The following is a 19,031-nucleotide window of genomic DNA, read 5'->3' on the forward strand; positions in this document are numbered from 1 at the left end:
GGGGACCGTGGGGGGAGCCCCAATGCCCCCACGGTCCCTGCCGGCTCTCACCTCCTGTGGGAGCCGGCATTGCTTTTTTCAGCTAGGGGAGCTGCTAACATGCGGCTCCCCTTGCCCAAAGCAATTCTGCTTTGCTTCTTGGAAGAAAGAGCAGGTTTCCAAGAAGCAAAGCAGTGTTTGCTATGGCAGAGCGGGAGCCCTGCTCCTGCCGTGCCATAGCAAACGGCAATGTCCCGGGGGTGGCACCCCGAGACATTGAAGGAGCTGGCCCTGGGGGTCGTGGTCCCCAGGCCCATAGAGGACTGCAGGAGGGGGGCCCGCCTCCCAATATGTAAATAGCGCCCTCTCCTTTTCCGTGTTGCTTCTTCCCTCTCGCCCTCCCCTTTTCCGTGTTGCTTCTTCCCTCCCCTTTTCCGTGTTGCTTCTTCCCTCCCGCCCTCCCCTTTTCCGTGTTGCTTCTTCCCTCCCGCCCTCCCCTTTTCCGTGTTGCTTCTTCCCTCCCACCATCCCCTTTTCCGTGTTGCTTCTTCCCTCCTGTCCTCCCCTTTTCCGTGTTACTTCTTCACTCCTGCCCTCCCCTTTTCCATGTTGCTTCTTCCCTCCTCCCCTCCCGCATGTTGCTTCTTCCCTCTTGCCCTCTCCTTTTCCGTGTTGCTTCTTCCCTTCCCTCTTCCGTGTTGCTTCCTCCCTCTCACCCTCCTGTTCTGTGTTCCTTCTTCCCTCCCAACCTTCTGTTGTCTGTGTTATTTCTTCCCTACCACCCTCAACCTTTTCCGTGTTGCATCTTCCCTTCCCTATTCTGTGTTGCTCCTTCCCTCCCGCCCTCCCCTTTTCCGTGTTGCTTCTTCCCTCCCACCCTTCTGTTGTCTGTGTTGCTTCTTCCCTTCCACCCTCAACCTTTTCTGTGTTTTTTCTTCCCTCCCACCCTCCTCTTTTCCCTGTTGCTTCTTCCCTCCCGCCCTCCCCTTTTCCGTGTTGCTTCTTCCCTCCCGCCCTCCCCTTTTCCGTGTTGCTTCTTCACTCCCGCCCTCCCCTTTTCCCTGTTGCTTCTTCCCTCCCGCCCTCCCCTTTTCCGTGTTGCTTCTTCCCTCCCGCTCTCCCCTTTTCCGTGTTGCTTCTTCCCTTCCCTTTTCTGTGTTGCTCCTTCCCTCCCGCCCTCCCCTTTTCCGTGTTGTTTCTTCCCTCCCACCCTTCTGTTGTCTGTGTTGCTTCTTCCCTTCCACCCTCAACCTTTTCTGTGTTGCTTCTTCCCTCCCACCCTCCCCTTTTCCCTGTTGCTTCTTCTCTCCCGCTCTCCCCTTTTCCGTGTTGCTTCTTCCCTCCCGCCCTCCCCTTTTCCGTGTTGCTTCTTCCCTCCCGCCCTCCCCTTTTCCGTGTTGCTTCTTCCCTCCCGCCCTCCCCTTTTCCGTGTTGCTTCTTCCCTCCCACCCTCCCCTTTTCCGTGTTGCTTCTTCCTTCTCCTTTTACGTGTTGCTTCTTCCCTCCCACCCTCCCCTTTTCCGTGTTGCTTCTTCCCTCCCACCTTCCCCTTTTCTGTGTTGCTTCTTCCCTCCCACCCTCCCCTTTTCCGTGTTGCTTCTTCCCTCCCACCCTCCCCTTTTCCGTGTTGCTTCTTCCCTCCCACCCTCCCCTTTTCCGTGTTGCTTCTTCCCTCCCACCCTCCCCTTTTCCGTGTTGCTTCTTCCCTCCCACCCTCCCCTTTTCCGTGTTGCTTCTTCCCTCCCACCCTCCCCTTTTCCGTGTTGCTTCTTCCCTCCCACCCTCCCCTTTTCCGTGTTGCTTCTTCCCTCTCACCCTCCCCTTTTCCGTGTTGCTTCTTCCCTTGCATCTTCCCTCCCGCCCCTTCCTTTTCCGTGTTGCTTCTTCCCTCTTGTCCGCTCCTTTTCCATGTAGCTTCTTCCCTTCCCTTTTCCGTGTTGCTTCTTCCCTCCTGCCCTCCGCTTTTCCGTGTTGCTTCTTCCCTCTCATCCTGCTGTTGTTTGTGTTGCTTCTTGCCGCCCACCCTTCTGTTGTCTGTGTTGCTTCTTCCCTCCCACCTTCTTCCATGTTGCTTCTTCCCTCCCACCCTTCTGTTGTCTGTGTTGCTTCTTCCCTCCTGACCTCCCCTTTTCTGTGTTGCTTCTTCCTTCTCACCCTCCCATTGTCCGTGTTGCCTCTTCCCTCCCACGCTCCTATTGTCCGTGTTGCTTCTTCCCTCCCACGCTCCCATTGTCCGTGTTGCTTCTTCCATCCCACCCTCCCATTTTCCGCGTTGCTTCTTCATTCCCACCCTCCCATTTTCCGTGTTGCTTCTTCCCTCCCACCCTCCCATTGTCTGTGTTGCTTCTTCCCTCCCACCCTCCCATTGTCGGTGTTGATTCTTCCCTCCCACCCTCCCATTGTCCGTGTTGCTTCTTCCCTTCCACCCTCCCCTTTTCCGTGTTGCTTATTCCCTTGCTTCTTCCCTCCCCATTTCCGTGTTGCTTCTTCCCTCCTCCCCTCTCCTTTTCCATGTTGCTTCTTCCCTTCCCTTTTCCGTGTTGCTTCTTCCCTCCCGCCCTCCCCTTTTCCGTGTTGCTTCTTCCCTCCCGCCCTCCCCTTTTCCGTGTTGCTTCTTCCCTCCCGCCCTCCCCTTTTCCGTGTTGCTTCTTCCCTCTTACCCTTCTGTTGTCTGTGTTGCTTCTTCCCTCCCACCCTTCTGTTGTTTGTGTTGCTTCTTCCCTCCAGACCTCCCCTTTTCCGTGTTGCTTCTTCCTTCTCACCCTCCCATTGTCCGTGTTGCTTCTTCCCTCCCACGCTCCCATTTTCCGTGTTGCTTCTTCCCTCCCAGTCTCCCATTTTCCGTGTTGCTTCTTTCCTCCCACGCTCCCTTTTTCCGTGTTGCTTCTTCCTCCCACCCTCCCATTTTCCATGTTGCTTCTTCCTCAACCCCCCTATTTTCCGTGTTGCTTAGTCCCTCCCACCCCCCCCCATTTTCCGTGTTGCTTCTTCCCTCCCATTGTCCGTGTTGCTTCTTCCCCCCCATTGTCCATGTTGCTTCTTCCCTCCCTTTGTCCGTGTTGCTTCTTCCCTCCCACCCTCCCTTTATCTGTGTTGCTTCTTTCCTCCCACCCTCCCTTTATCTGTGTTACTTCTTTCCTCTCACCCTCCCTCTATCTGTGTTGCTTCTTTCCTCCCACCCTCCCATTGTCTGGGTTGCTTCTATCCTCCCACCCTCCTATTGTCTGTATAGCGTCTTCCCTCCGATTGTCCATGTTGCTTCTCCCCTCCCAACCTCCCATTGTCCGTGTTGCTTCTCCCCTCCCGCCCTCCCATTGTCCATGTTGCTTCTTCCCTCCCGCTCTTCCATTGTCCGTGTTGCTTCTTCCCTCCCGCCCTCCCCTTTTCTGTGTTGCTTCTTCCCTCCCGCCCTCCCCTTTTCTGTGTTGCTTCTTCCCTCCCGCCCTCCCCTTTTCCGTGTTGCTTCTTCCCTCCCGCCCTCCCCTTTTTGTGTTGCTTCTTCCCTCCCGCCCTCCCCTTTTCCGTGTTGCTTCTTCCCTCCCGCCCTCCCCTTTTCCGTGTTGCTTCTTCCCTCCCGGCCTCCCCTTTTCCGTGTTGCTTCTTCCCTCCCGCCCTCCCCTTTTCCGTGTTGCTTCTTCCCTCCCGCCCTCCCATTTTCCATGTTGCTTCTTCCCTCCCACCCCCTATTTTCTGTGTTGCTTCTTCCCTCCCACCCCCCATTTTCAGTGTTGCTTCGTCCCTCCCATTGTCCGTGTTGCTTCTTCCCTCCCATTGTCCATGTTGCTTCTTCCCTCCCACCCCCCATTTTCCGTGTTGCTTCTTCCCTCCCATTGTCTGTGTTGCTTCTTACCCCCATTGTTCATGTTGCTTCTTCCCTCCCATTTTCCGTGTTGCTTCTTCCCTCCCACCCTCCCATTTTCCGTGTTGCTTCTTCCCTCCCACCCTCCTATTTTCCGTATTGCTTCTTCCCTCCCATTTTCTGTGTTGCTTCTTCTCTCCCATTTTCCGTGTTGCTTCTTCCTTCCCATTGTCCGTGTTGCTTCTTTCCTCCCACCCTCCCATTGTCCGTGTTGCTTCTTTCCTCCCATGCTCCCATTGTCCGTGTTGCTTCTTTATTGTCCGTGTTGCTTCTTCACTCCCACCCTCCCATTGTCCGTGTTGCTTCTTCCCTCCCACCCTCCCATTGTGCGAGTTGCTTCTCCCCTCCCATTGTCAGTGTTGCTTCTTCGCTCCCATTTTCCATGTTGCATCTTCCCTCCCACCTTCCCATTGTCCGTGTTGCCTCTTCCCTCCCACGCTCCTATTGTCCGTGTTGCTTCTTCCCTCCCACGCTCCCATTGTCCGTGTTGCTTCTTCCATCCCACCCTCCCATTTTCCGCGTTGCTTCTTCATTCCCACCCTCCCATTTTCCGTGTTGCTTAGACCCTCCCACCCCCCCCATTTTCCGTGTTGCTTCTTCCCTCCCACCCTCCCATTGTCTGTGTTGCTTCTTCCCTCCCATTGTCTGTGTTGCTTCTTCCCTCCCACCCTCCCATTGTCGGTGTTGATTCTTCCCTCCCACCCTCCCATTGTCCGTGTTGCTTCTTCCCTTCCACCCTCCCCTTTTCCGTGTTGCTTATTCCCTTGCTTCTTCCCTCCCCATTTCCGTGTTGCTTCTTCCCTCCTCCCCTCTCCTTTTCCATGTTGCTTCTTCCCTTCCCTTTTCCGTGTTGCTTCTTCCCTCCCGCCCTCCCCTTTTCCGTGTTGCTTCTTCCCTCCCGCCCTCCCCTTTTCCGTGTTGCTTCTTCCGTCCCGCCCTCCCCTTTTCCGTGTTGCTTCTTCCCTCTCACCCTTCTGTTGTCTGTGTTGCTTCTTCCCTCCCACCCTTCTGTTGTTTGTGTTGCTTCTTCCCTCCAGACCTCCCCTTTTCCGTGTTGCTTCTTCCTTCTCACCCTCCCATTGTCCGTGTTGCTTCTTCCCTCCCACGCTCCCATTTTTCGTGTTGCTTCTTCCCTCCCACGCTCCCATTTTCCGTGTTGCTTCTTCCCTCCCAGTCTCCCATTTTCCGTGTTGCTTCTTTCCTCCCACGCTCCCATTTTCCATGTTGCTTCTTCCTCCCACCCTCCCATTTTCCATGTTGCTTCTTCCTCACCCTCCCATTTTCCGTGTTGTTTCTTCCCTCCCACCCCCCTATTTTCCGTGTTGCTTTTTCCCTCCCACCCCCCATTTTCAGTGTTGCTTCTTCCCTCCCATGGTCCGTGTTGCTTCTTCCCTCCCATTGTCCATGTTGCTTCTTCCCTCCCACCCCCCATTTTCCGTGTTGCTTCTTCCCTCCCATTGTCTGTGTTGCTTCTTCCCCCCCATTGTCCATGTTGCTTCTTCCCTCCCATTGTCCGTGTTGCTTCTTCCCTCCCACCCTCCCTTTATCTGTGTTGCTTCTTTCCTCCCACCCTCCCTTTATCTGTGTTGCTTCTTTCCTCCCACACTCCCTCTATCTGTGTTGCTTCTTTCCTCCCACCCTCCCATTGTCTGGGTTGCTTCTATCCTCCCACCCTCCTATTGTCTGTATAGCGTCTTCCCTCCGATTGTCCATGTTGCTTCTCCCCTCCCAACCTCCCATTGTCCGTGTTGCTTCTCCCCTCCCGCCCTCCCATTGCCCATGTTGCTTCTTCCCTCCCGCCCTCCCCTTTTCTGTGTTGCTTCTTCCCTCCCGCCCTCCCCTTTTCTGTGTTGCTTCTTCCCTCCCGCCCTCCCCTTTTCTGTGTTGCTTCTTCCCTCCCGCCCTCCCCTTTTCCGTGTTGCTTCTTCCCTCCCGCCCTCCCCTTTTCGTGTTGCTTCTTCCCTCCCGCCCTCCCCTTTTCCGTGTTGCTTCTTTCCTCCCGCCCTCCCCTTTTCCGTGTTGCTTCTTCCCTCCCGCCCTTCCCTTTTCCGTGTTGCTTCTTCCCTCCCGCCCTCCCATTTTCCATGTTGCTTCTTCCTCACCCTCCCATTTTCTGTGTTGTTTCTTCCCTCCCACCCCCCTATTTTCTGTGTTGCTTCTTCCCTCCCACCCCCCATTTTCAGTGTTGCTTCTTCCCTCCCACCCTCCCATTGTGCGAGTTGCTTCTCCCCTCCCATTGTGCGAGTTGCTTCTCCCCTCCCATTGTCAGTGTTGCTTCTTTCCTCCCATTTTCCATGTTGCATCTTCCCTCCCACCTTCCCATTTTCCGTGTTGCTTCTTCCCTCCCACCCTCCCATTTTCCGTGTTGCTTCTTCCCTCCCAAATTTACCGTGTTGCTTCTTCCCTCCCACTCTCCCATTTTCCGTGTTGCTTCTTTCCTCCCACACTCCCATTTTCCGTGTTGCTTCTTCCTCCCACCCTCCCATTTTCCATGTTGCTTCTTCCTCACCCTCCCATTTTCTGTGTTTTTTCTTCCCTCCCACCCCCCTATTATCCGTGTTGCTTTTTCCCTCCCACCCCCCATTTTCAGTGTTGCTTCTTCCCCCCCATGGTCCGTGTTGCTTCTTCCCTCCCATTGTCCATGTTGCTTCTTCCCTCCCACCCTCCATTTTCCGTGTTACTTCTTCCCTCCCATTGTCTGTGTTGCTTCTTCCCCCCATTGTCCATGTTGCTTCTTCCCCCCATTGTCCGTGTTGCTTCTTCCCTCCCACCCTCCCATTTTCCGTGTTGCTTCTTCCCTCCCACCCTCCCATTTTCCGTGTTGCTTCTTCCCTCCCACCCTCCCATTTTCCTTATTGCTTCTTCCCTCCCATTTTCTGTGTTGCTTCTTCTCTCCCATTTTCCGTGTTGCTTCTTCTCTCCCATTTCCCGTGTTGCTTCTTCCTTCCCACTGTCCGTGTTGCTTCTTCCCTCCCACCCTCCCATTTTCCGTGTTGCTTCTTCCCTCCCACCCTCCCATTTTTCGTATTGCTTCTTCCCTCCCATTTTCTGTGTTGCTTCTTCTCTCCCATTTTCCGTGTTGCTTCTTCCCTCCCATTGTCCGTGTTGCTTCTTCCCTCCCATTGTCCGTGTTGCTTCTTCCCTCCCACCCTCCCATTTTCCGTGTTGCTTCTTCCCTCCCACCCTCCCATTTTCCGTGTTGCTTCTTCCCTCCCACCCTCCCATTTTCCGTATTGCTTCTTCCCTCCCACCCTCCAATTTTCCGTATTGCTTCTTCCCTCCCATTTTCTGTGTTGCTTCTTCTCTCCCATTTTCCGTGTTGCTTCTTCCTTCCCACTGTCCATGTTGCTTCTTTCCTCCCACCCTCCCATTGTCCGTGTTGCTTCTTTCCTCCCACGCTCCCATTGTCCATGTTGCTTCTTCCCTCTCATTGTCCGTGTTGCTTCTTTATTGTCCGTGTTGCTTCTTCACTCCCACCCTCCTATTGTCCGTGTTACTTCTTCCCTCCCACCCTCCCATTGTGCGAGTTGCTTCTCCCCTCCCATTTTCAGTGTTGCTTCTTCCATCCCATTTTCCATGTTGCATCTTCCCTCCCACCTTCCCATTTTCCGTGTTGCTTCTTCCCTCCCACCCTCCCATTTTCCGTGTTGCTTCTTCCCTCCCACCCTCCCATTTTCCGTGTTGGTTCTTCCCTCCCACCCTCCCATTTTCCGTGTTGCTTCTTCCCTCCCACCCTCCCATTTTCCGTGTTGCTTCTTCCCTCCCACCCTCCCATTTTCCGTGTTGCTTCTTCCCTCCCACCCTCCCATTTTCCGTGTTGCTTCTTTCCTCCTACCCTCCCATATTCGGTGTTGCTTCTTCCCTCCCATTGTCCATGTTGCTTATTCCCTCCCAACCTTCCATTGTCCGTGTTGCTTCTTACCTCCCACCCTCCTTGTCGCTTCTTCCCTCCCATTGTCCGTGTTGCTTCTTCCCTCCCTTTATATTTGTTGCTTCTTCCCTCCCGCCCTCCCCTTTTCTGTGTTGCTTCTTCCCTCCCGCCCTCCCCTTTTCCGTGTTGCTTCTTCCCTCCCGCCCTCCCCTTTTCGTGTTGCTTCTTCCCTCCCGCCCTCCCCTTTTCCGTGTTCCTTCTTTCCTCCCGCCCTCCCCTTTTCCGTGTTGCTTCTTCCCTCCCGCCCTTCCCTTTTCCGTGTTGCTTCTTCCCTCCCGCCCTCCCATTTTCCATGTTGCTTCTTCCTCACCCTCCCATTTTCTGTGTTGTTTCTTCCCTCCCACCCCCCTATTTTCTGTGTTGCTTCTTCCCTCCCACCCCCCATTTTCAGTGTTGCTTCTTCCCTCCCACCCTCCCATTGTGCGAGTTGCTTCTCCCCTCCCATTGTGCGAGTTGCTTCTCCCCTCCCATTGTCAGTGTTGCTTCTTTCCTCCCATTTTCCATGTTGCATCTTCCCTCCCACCTTCCCATTTTCCGTGTTGCTTCTTCCCTCCCACCCTCCCATTTTCCGTGTTGCTTCTTCCCTCCCATTTTCCGTGTTGCTTCTTCCCTCCCACTCTCCCATTTTCCGTGTTGCTTCTTTCCTCCCACACTCCCATTTTCCGTGTTGCTTCTTCCTCCCACCCTCCCATTTTCCATGTTGCTTCTTCCTCACCCTCCCATTTTCTGTGTTTTTTCTTCCCTCCCACCCCCCTATTATCCGTGTTGCTTTTTCCCTCCCACCCCCCATTTTCAGTGTTGCTTCTTCCCTCCCATGGTCCGTGTTGCTTCTTCCCTCCCATTGTCCATGTTGCTTCTTCCCTCCCACCCTCCATTTTCCGTGTTACTTCTTCCCTCCCATTGTCTGTGTTGCTTCTTCCCCCCATTGTCCATGTTGCTTCTTCCCCCCAGTGTCCGTGTTGCTTCTTCCCTCCCACCCTCCCATTTTCCGTGTTGCTTCTTCCCTCCCACCCTCCCATTTTCCGTGTTGCTTCTTCCCTCCCACCCTCCCATTTTCCGTGTTGCTTCTTCCCTCCCATTTTCCTTATTGCTTCTTCCCTCCCATTTTCTGTGTTGTTTCTTCTCTCCCATTTTCCGTGTTGCTTCTTCTCTCCCATTTTCCGTGTTGCTTCTTCCCTCCCACCCTCCCATTTTTCGTATTGCTTCTTCCCTCCCATTTTCTGTGTTGCTTCTTCTCTCCCATTTTCCGTGTTGCTTCTTCCCTCCCATTGTCCGTGTTGCTTCTTCCCTCCCGCCCTCCCCTTTTCCGTGTTGCTTCTTCCCTCCCGCCCTTCCCTTTTCCGTGTTGCTTCTTCCCTCCCGCCCTCCCATTTTCCATGTTGCTTCTTCCTCACCCTCCCATTTTCTGTGTTGTTTCTTCCCTCCCACCCCCCTATTTTCTGTGTTGCTTCTTCCCTCCCACCCCCCATTTTCAGTGTTGCTTCTTCCCTCCCACCCTCCCATTGTGCGAGTTGCTTCTCCCCTCCCATTGTGCGAGTTGCTTCTCCCCTCCCATTGTCAGTGTTGCTTCTTTCCTCCCATTTTCCATGTTGCATCTTCCCTCCCACCTTCCCATTTTCCGTGTTGCTTCTTCCCTCCCACCCTCCCATTTTCCGTGTTGCTTCTTCCCTCCCATTTTCCGTGTTGCTTCTTCCCTCCCACTCTCCCATTTTCCGTGTTGCTTCTTTCCTCCCACACTCCCATTTTCCGTGTTACTTCTTCCTCCCACCCTCCCATTTTCCATGTTGCTTCTTCCTCACCCTCCCATTTTCTGTGTTTTTTCTTCCCTCCCACCCCCCTATTATCCGTGTTGCTTTTTCCCTCCCACCCCCCATTTTCAGTGTTGCTTCTTCCCTCCCATGGTCCGTGTTGCTTCTTCCCTCCCATTGTCCATGTTGCTTCTTCCCTCCCACCCTCCATTTTCCGTGTTACTTCTTCCCTCCCATTGTCTGTGTTGCTTCTTCCCCCCATTGTCCATGTTGCTTCTTCCCCCCATTGTCCGTGTTGCTTCTTCCCTCCCACCCTCCCATTTTCCGTGTTGCTTCTTCCCTCCCACCCTCCCATTTTCCGTGTTGCTTCTTCCCTCCCACCCTCCCATTTTCCGTGTTGCTTCTTCCCTCCCATTTTCCTTATTGCTTCTTCCCTCCCATTTTCTGTGTTGCTTCTTCTCTCCCATTTTCCGTGTTGCTTCTTCTCTCCCATTTTCCGTGTTGCTTCTTCCCTCCCACCCTCCCATTTTTCGTATTGCTTCTTCCCTCCCATTTTCTGTGTTGCTTCTTCTCTCCCATTTTCCGTGTTGCTTCTTCCCTCCCATTGTCCGTGTTGCTTCTTCCCTCCCACCCTCCCATTTTCCGTGTTGCTTCTTCCCTCCCACCCTCCCATTTTCCGTGTTGCTTCTTCCCTCCCACCCTCCCATTTTCCGTATTGCTTCTTCCCTCCCACCCTCCAATTTTCCGTATTGCTTCTTCCCTCCCATTTTCTGTGTTGCTTCTTCTCTCCCATTTTCCGTGTTGCTTCTTCCTTCCCACTGTCCATGTTGCTTCTTTCCTCCCACCCTCCCATTGTCCGTGTTGCTTCTTTCCTCCCACGCTCCCATTGTCCATGTTGCTTCTTCCCTCTCATTGTCCGTGTTGCTTCTTTATTGTCCGTGTTGCTTCTTCACTCCCACCCTCCTATTGTCCGTGTTACTTCTTCCCTTCCACCTTCCCATTGTGCGAGTTGCTTCTCCCCTCCCATTTTCAGTGTTGCTTCTTCCATCCCATTTTCCATGTTGCATCTTCCCTCCCACCTTCCCATTTTCCGTGTTGCTTCTTCCCTCCCACCCTCCCATTTTCCGTGTTGCTTCTTCCCTCCCACCCTCCCATTTTCCGTGTTGGTTCTTCCCTCCCACCCTCCCATTTTCCGTGTTGCTTCTTCCCTCCCACCCTCCCATTTTCCGTGTTGCTTCTTCCCTCCCACCCTCCCATTTTCCGTGTTGCTTCTTTCCTCCTACCCTCCCATATTCGGTGTTGCTTCTTCCCTCCCATTGTCCATGTTGCTTATTCCCTCCCAACCTCCCATTGTCCGTGTTGCTTCTTCCCTCCCACCCTCCTTGTCGCTTCTTCCCTCCCATTGTCCGTGTTGCTTCTTCCCTCCCTTTATATTTGTTGCTTCTTCCCTCCCATTGTCCATGTTGCTTATTCCCTCCCAACCTCCCATTGTCCGTGTTGCTTCTTCCCTCCCACCCTCCTTGTCGCTTCTTCCCTCCCATTGTCTGTATAGCTTCTTCCCTCCTATTGTCCATGTTGCTTCATCCCTCCCAACTGCCCACTGTCCGTGTTGCTTCTTCCCTCCCACCCTCCCTTTGTCTGTGTAGCTTCTTCCCTCTCCCTCTCTCATTGTGCTTCTTCCTTCCCACCCTCCCGTTGTGCTTCTTCCTTCCCACCCTCCTGTGTGCTTCTCCTTTCCCAACCGCCCGTTGTCCATGTTACTTTTTGTCCCCCTGCCTTCCCTTGGTCCTTGTTGCTTCCTTTGTTGTCCGTGTTGCTTCTATCCGTTGTCCTTCTTGCTTCTTACCTCCCTCCCACCCGTTGTCCGTCGGCTCTGTCATAGTGCTTTTTTCCTCCTCCTAATGCTCGCGTTGTCAATGGTGCCAGTCCTCTTTCCTCCCATTGTCTATGGTTTTCCTGTTGTCCATACTGCATACCCTACTTTTGTCCATGCTGCCCACCCCGTCCTGCATAAGACAAAATAGCACTATGACTTGGTCATGTATACAACGTGGCTGAACGACATTGATAAAGCCAATAGCTCTCACCTAGGCGAGACCTATTGGTTTTGCCAATACTTGTCATGGTTTTTGGGCATGTCCCTCTGGCAAAGCTATAGTTGAATAGAAATGCCAAGAACGGTCACTCAATTTCTGGCTACAAAACCGTTTTTTTAAATCTGTTCTGGTTTTCAACTCGAATCAAGTTAGAATTGTCCTCATGGTGAACATGTTGTAGGAAGCATGGTATGCATGATCTTGTCTTGTGTCCTGGATAGCATGATGTACTGGATAAAAGGAATGTGGACATCCTTTGCTTGACCAGAAGGGGTAGTTTCATCTCTTATAGGTAAACAGTATTCCGAGTTTTGAACATCTAATGAAAGCAGAAAAGCAATTCAATAGCCTTAATGATTTTCTTTCACAACCCTGTGTAGGGCTCAGGGCTAATTCAGTTGCTGACCACAAAACCTACATTCTGTTTTTTTGAGAGGCTTATGATCCCCAATCAAAATGCGCATCCGTCTTGTGAGAAAGCACATGTGTGAAGAAGGCTCATGCAGAAAGAAAAGGACATTTTTTGTGGCATAATGCGTCACAAGCTGGCAGTATTATTCTGTCATTCTCAAACAAATTAATGCTGCTTGGCACGTTTCACCTCGTTTGTACTGGTTTAACCCCCCCCCCCCCCCCCTCCCCCGAGTACGACAATTAGCAACGGACCAGTTAACCTTTGTAAAAGGTCTGCCGCTGCAACACCACATGTGGGGCTTTTTTCTTTCTTTTTTTGATCTGTTTGAGCGAGGACCCTTTTATGTTGTTGTTGACACAATCAGCCTTAGTCATGACCACCTAGGAGATACATAAACAGCTTGACAGTGGGGTAAGGGCCATCTTCATCCTACTTGACCTCTCAACGGCGTTTGACACTGTCAGTTATCTGGTACTAACGCAGTGGCTGAAGTCAGTCGGAATTAAGGGGATGGCTCTAACTCTGCTCACCTCTTTCCTTGTTTTGAGTGAACAGAGGCTGTGCTGGGGTAATCTTACATCTGAGGCCTTTTTTACTCCCTTGTGGAGTTCCTCAAGGCTCAGCACTGTCACCTATCGTCGTTAACATCTACGTCACTCCTCTGGCTAAGCTGATTAAGGCACATGGGTTCTCATTGGTCTATTACGCAGACGACACTCAGATTGTCATATCTATATGCTTTGGTGCAGAAGTAGTGGGATGAGGTTCCACAACTGTCTGAAGCACATCATTGGGTGGATGCATCTGAATTATCTTAAACTAAACACAGATAAAACAGAGGTCGTTGAGTTCGGAAAGGGATCAGTACTTTGGAATCGCCTGTGGTGGCAAGTAGAGGCAGGATGCTGTCCTGATCTCACTGATAATGTCAGAAACTTAAGAGTCATGTTTGATGATCAGCTCAGCCCTAAATTCCATACCATTTCCAACAGCATTAGGGCCACCATTGGCTTCCGGTCTTGGAAATAATTGAATTTAAGGCTCTTTGTCTGGTGCATAAAGCACTATACGGTGGAGGGCCTCTGGACCTACAGAAACTTTTTTCCTGGCATGTCCGGCGGCGGGACTTAAGATCATCTAGCAAAGGGCTTGTTCAGGGCCCTAAATTCGAATGGCAAGATGGTGGGGGGGAAGAAGTCTCTCCCATCGGGCAGCAAAGTTCTGGAATATGCTGCCGGTTGTAACTAGGCTACAATCAAATAGACTCAGGAAGATGCTTGAGACCTGATTATTCCCAAGTAAGAAGCAATATCTCCCCTCTCTGGTGAAGCATACGGTACACGTCACATTCAGCACCAAGACGCCCTGGCATTTGTGCACTTTACAAATGTTTTACTTACTTACTACTAATTCTCCTGTTGTGCAACACCTGATAAAGCTGAAAAATGCACTAGCAAGTAAAATGCATTAAACGTTTTCGTTGAGGGTTGAGCTTAACTTAACTTAACTTAACAGCATGAATAAATATATTTCAAATCTTCTTGTATTCATGGGCTGTAAAGAAGGACTGACTAGCAGGATTTGAAAGGTTGGCTTTTGATACCATTTATGAGCTGTCGAAATCCCATTACAACCTGAGCTCTAAATATGTTTCCTCTGATTAAAAGCTTCTACTGAGTTGATTGAGTACATATGGGGATTTGGTGTGAAAATGTGCACAGAAACTTTTACAAATAATAATTGTGTTCTCTTTCAGTGAAGAACTGCGGAAAGAAGCTCGTCAGCTAAAACGTGAGCTTATTGCAGCAAAGCAAAGGAAAGAAGAAAATGATACGCAACAAATGGAAGAGAAATCTGGAGGTATATTTTAATTAATATCAGTTAAGTGTGTTCATTAGCGGAGGCTATGTGGTTTCAGGTAAATGGTTGGTGAGATAAATAGGCTTCTGGAGATTAGGTAATGTTAGGTTGCAGGGATAGGGTTTTAAAGTAGAGGTGTCAGCCTTTTACAGAATTACAATAAGAGATATTAAGTCAGACAGGCATGAGACTGAGAGCAGGCTATACTCAGACATAGAAGGCATTCAGTGTCAAGGTCAGTGTTTTCATGTGGGTTTTAAGGGTACAGTGGGAGAAGGCTTTCTGAGGTAGCAAGCAATGTTAGGATGTAAGCTGTAGAAAGCAATCTGAGGATGTGAGCTGCTGAAAGAAAGAAACATTATACATAGTTTGGCGTATTCAGGGCAGACAGCTTGAAACGTCTGAGTCTTAAACATTAAGAGAACTAGCCTGCTGTACCCTAACCCAAGGGCAGCCCTTTTAAACATAGTCTGGCATATGGCAACCTTGGCGCAGGGTCTGTACACTTCTCAAGTAGGAGTTGGTGCAAAAAAACTAAAATGTCCCATTTAATGATCTTCCCTCACTAATCCTTATTAAAGTTTATTTTATTTTATTCTTTACTTTCTCACAAAAAAGTGAGTTATTTGGCATTGGCTGAGAGCATCTTGGCAAGGTGCTGTCAGATATTAGACTTTTTTTGTAGAGTACTCCATCTAGGTTATTTCTATGGCACCTCGGAGCAACCGGTAATATGCAAGGTACTTAAAGCTAACATTCCAAGTATATGTAATACGTGTGCGTGTATTTGGCCAGTGTTGTATATGCATTGCACGTATAAGGGATGCAAAGTAATGGAGAGTTGTGGGTTTAATTTTGGAAGTCCCTGGCCTATTCCTGTGCACAAGACGGTTGTGATTTTGTTTTCCCTGACATTAGAAGTGTATTGCTGACATTCCTGAAGCAGGACAGAGGAGACCTACACACTGGAGTAGGGATAAAGGAGACTGGGTCCCCTTAGAAATTCAATTTGGTTCTCTTTCTGAAAGGAGCTCCTGAATAAAATATTGTTCCTGTTGCACTGCCATTTGGTAGATGGTAGGGATGAAAAGGGGGGCACCAGTCTTTTTTGTTCAGAGTGTGAAGGATGCTTTAAGTGAAACCAGCCTTTTAATACTTTCCTAATCACCATCTATGTGACTCTTCAAAGCCAGGAGTAGATAGCTCACACCCCTTTGTGCCTCTGTTGTGCGTACACCAGAATGGCGATTACCCTGCTGTTAGGTGCATCACTTTGCTCAAAAAGGCGGTGCCTGCAGAACAACCTGGAAAGACTTGAAAAGGCAAGCCACCTGTGTATCCAGTGCAGACACTATTATTATACATGGCAGCTTTGAGGAACAACAAATGTAGTTTTGTTGTCTTTAATGTTGAAGTGATCATTTATAGATGGTAACAACTAAGAGGTATATTGCAGCAGAATTAGACAAATGTTCGTACTACTATTGACTTTTAAGAGGAAATTAAATAATAGTTGAACATGTAACATTTAAGGACTAAAATAACCCCTACATAAGCGCTTGTATGCAATCTGCATGTTGCGTTCTGTCTTTTTTTTGTTATATTCTGAGACATGAGTATCAATATACCCAAATTACTTTCTTACTTCGAGTCTGTGTTCTCACTTAGTAAATACACAGTAACAGTCTCTTTCACAATCCAAAAACAATAGCATGCTTAGCACGGATGAAATATTCAGAAAATACAGTTAGTTCAATATTGGGGAAAATTATATGTTCTGAGATCAGAGAGGCACTTAGGCTGGAAGACAGTGTAGGAGGAAGTACAAGTAGAAAGAGTAGAAACCTGTATTAACCTTAGGGTTTCAGATTTCACATCTATACACACAGGGCTGTGTTGATTCAGTAGGAGAAATAGTAGTGATGTGCCAAACAAAATAAATAAAATACAGGCATGTACCTGCTTGGAAACTGAACCAGAGGGCATACGGACAGTTCATATAAAGAGCCCTGGCACTTGCAGGTCCTGTGCTCTGAAAAGGAAGAACAACATGTAGGACAAATAAAGAGAACCAAACAGGGTGACTGAAATGCAAGAGACAGTCAGATAGAAACATTTGAAACAAAATAAACACACAATAAATATAATTTGTAAAACGGCGAAACAAAAAGACAGAAAAGAGTGACAGAAGTACTCCGGATTAGAGAAACTGCAAGGCACAACTTAAGCCAGACGCACCCATGAAGTCAGTAAGAAGCGGAGTTGGTAATGTTGTAGATTGGCCACTAGAAATACTTCAAGAGAAAGAAAGAATCCAGCGAACAAAGAAAGCAAGGAAAGAGGGCTGAGGCATGAGACCAGAGTTGAGAAATACACTTTAAGGCAGAAGCCTTACACACAGCACCAGTGCGCCCAGCCTGTGCAACTGCAGCATGAGGGTATGTACATCTGCTTCTGGTGTCTGGCAGACTGTTCAAAGCAATCAAATAAATCAAATCCCTGGGACTCAAACGGAAACACAAGCACTCTGTGTAAAATTGTCACTGACACTGAGCTTACAACATCATGGAAGGTAGCAGCTCGCCTATCCGTTGAGGCACGACAAAGGTGGTAAACTGGTTTCGCTGTCGCCCTGTAACTATCACGGGCACCTCCGCAGTGGCAAAAGCGGCCTACTCATCCAGTTAAAGCCACTGGAAGACCAGCCGCCGACCCTTCTATGCCCAGGTTTACACTTTCAGCGTAGAGTTAGCGGGCATAAACAGAAACACAGGAGCGGCTCCTCCAAAATGGCCGAGGAGCATCGCCCCACTGCCCAGTGCCAGCAGATGATCAATAAAATGATAATAACACAATGCTATTATCATTCTATTTATTACTGTCTGAGCCACGATCCGGGCAATCAATGTGTATAGGGCAGAGCGGGGCCGGGCATCACAGGGAGGAGGAGTAGTGTGCACTTAAAAGTGCGCATGTCACTTTTGCCAGCCGTCTTAGGCCAGCCAAACAGACATGCGCGCTTATGCTTCTCCAGCCTAACTATGTTGCACAGCCTGGTTGGATAAAAGCCACAGGCTCTCAGGCACTGTCTGAGTTGCAAATGAGGCCGCTCAGACCAATCTTTGCGTGACTCTCATGCTAGGTGTAGCATGAGAGCAGCATCTGGATTGCGGGGGGAACCTGTTCTTTGAGGCCCATCCATGTTTGGGCGGATGAGAGGAGCAGTGATGAAGTCGTCAGCGGAATCAGAGCGGCAGTAAGTCTTTATTTTTATTTTATCTCCCCCCCCCCCTTTTTTCTGGGGTGCCTTACCACCTAAGATAGGCGGCAACGCCACTGCAGACACAAAGAACAAAAGTGACAGGACTGTAGTGGAGAAGAAGAGAGCTGAGGGGAAAAAGAATAAACCTGCCATAGAGTAGCAGGGGAGAGAACAAAAGTCCAGAAGTGCTGTGGAGCAGGAGGCGTAACCTCAGTGTTCCCAGGAAGTTCCTTGCGGCTCCGTAGGGAGCAGAAAGACACCCGAGAAAGGACATGTTTGGATGCTTCAGGGCCTGCTGTCACTTAATCAGCAGCTTGAGCTCTCGGCCGACATTGTTCCTCTTGACTTTACATGGCAAGGTGCCCGGGTGTATGTATCCATTCTTCCACTCCTCTGTTAACCAGGAGGATCTTGTCTCCAAGGTGCTCAAAGTGCACTTAGCAATGATGTCCCAGGGGGACAATAAAACTGACATCCGGGACTCCAGTTTCAAGTGGATTTTCCACAGCCGACCTTGATGAAGCCTGGGGTCGCAAGCAGCAAGCCAGTGATCTCAAGCTGAAGACCTGCAACCAAGAAATGTTTTAGCAACAAATCCAAGCATGTATGGTTTTAAGTTTTTCCATAAATCTAAATATCTTAATATTGGACCTGACCCTTTTTGCAGGGTTATCCTCAAACTTTTTGCCTTCTGCCTCCTATTTTTTCTGACCTGTTTTTTTAGCTTTAGGAGTCTGGGCACTTTACTACTGCTAACCAGTGCTTAGGTGCATATGTTCTCTGTCTAAAGTGTATTGGTGATTGGTTTATCCATTATTGGCATATTTGATTTGCTAGTAAGTCCCTAGTAAAGTGCACCAGGTGAGCCCAGGGTCTGTAATTCAAAGGCTGCTGCTGGGCCTGCAGCTCTTATTGTACCACCCACATGAGTAGCCCTGCAAACATGTCTAAGACCTGCCACTGCAATGTCTGTGTGCAGTTTTAAACTGATATTTCGACCTGCCAAGTGCACCTGCTTGCCAGGCCCAAACCTCCCCTTTTAGTCCACGTAAGGCACCTCTAAGGTAGGCCCAAGGCGTCCCCACGGGCAGGACACAGTGTATTTAAAAAGTAGGACATGTTCTGGTTTGTTTTACTTGTGCAATTCGTGAAATACTGCTAATTTCATTTTTCACTATTACAAGGACTGTTTCTCCTATGGGATAACATGGGGATTGCCTTGAAATATCTTTAAGTATGAAATGAAATGAAATGAAAAGAGGATTTATTGAGCGCGATAGCTACCCTGAGGCGTCCTAGCGCTGGTGGACAGGCGTGTGGATGAGAGTTATGGCACTAGTCTGATTTATTGAAAAGCAGGGTTTTTAGCTGTCTGCGGAAAGAGAGCAGGTTGGGCTCTGATCGGAGATGGAGGGGGAGGGCGTTCCAGAGCTTGGCCGAGTTATAAGAGAATGAGCGGCCTCCACATCTTACTCTTTTGATCCTGGGGACAGTGATAAGGATGGAGGAATTTGATCTGAGCTATCTGTTCGGTATGTAGGGGGTAATCAGTGATTGGTTAATGAGAGCGCTCGTTTTCCAGAAGGCTCGGTGAACGATACAGAGGCTCTTAAATTCAATTCTTTCCCTCACTGGAAGCCAATGAAGATTCTTCAGTCCGGATTTAATAGGGAGTCGACGTGGGATCTGGAGGAGGGTTCGTGCTGTGCAATTTTGGATGACCTGGAGCTTGCATAAAGTGACCTGAGGGGCCCCCAGGTAAAGGGCATTCCCGAAGTCAAGGCGCGACAGAATGAGACCTTGGATCATAATCTGCCTTGCTTGGAAGGGTAGTAAAGTAAGGATTTTCCGAATAAGCCTGAGCAGACCGAAGCATGTCGC

At 50.0% G+C, this 19,031-nt stretch overlaps 1 protein-coding gene across 1 annotated transcript in view; it reads left to right on the forward strand.

Annotated features, from left to right (window-relative positions):
* Positions 1-19,031, forward strand: part of CWC27 (CWC27 spliceosome associated cyclophilin) — an 873,807-nt gene that overhangs the window by 570,337 nt on the left and 284,439 nt on the right. Inside the window, exon 11 of the mRNA XM_085631671.1 lies at positions 13,785-13,888. Within this exon, the coding sequence (XP_085487797.1) occupies positions 13,785-13,888 (104 nt within the window). The remainder of the gene's footprint in view (positions 1-13,784; positions 13,889-19,031) is intronic.

This window comes from Triturus cristatus, chromosome 2_1 (assembly GCF_964204655.1).
Source record: "Triturus cristatus chromosome 2_1, aTriCri1.1, whole genome shotgun sequence".
In the NCBI taxonomy this organism is placed as follows: Eukaryota; Metazoa; Chordata; class Amphibia; order Caudata; family Salamandridae; genus Triturus; species Triturus cristatus.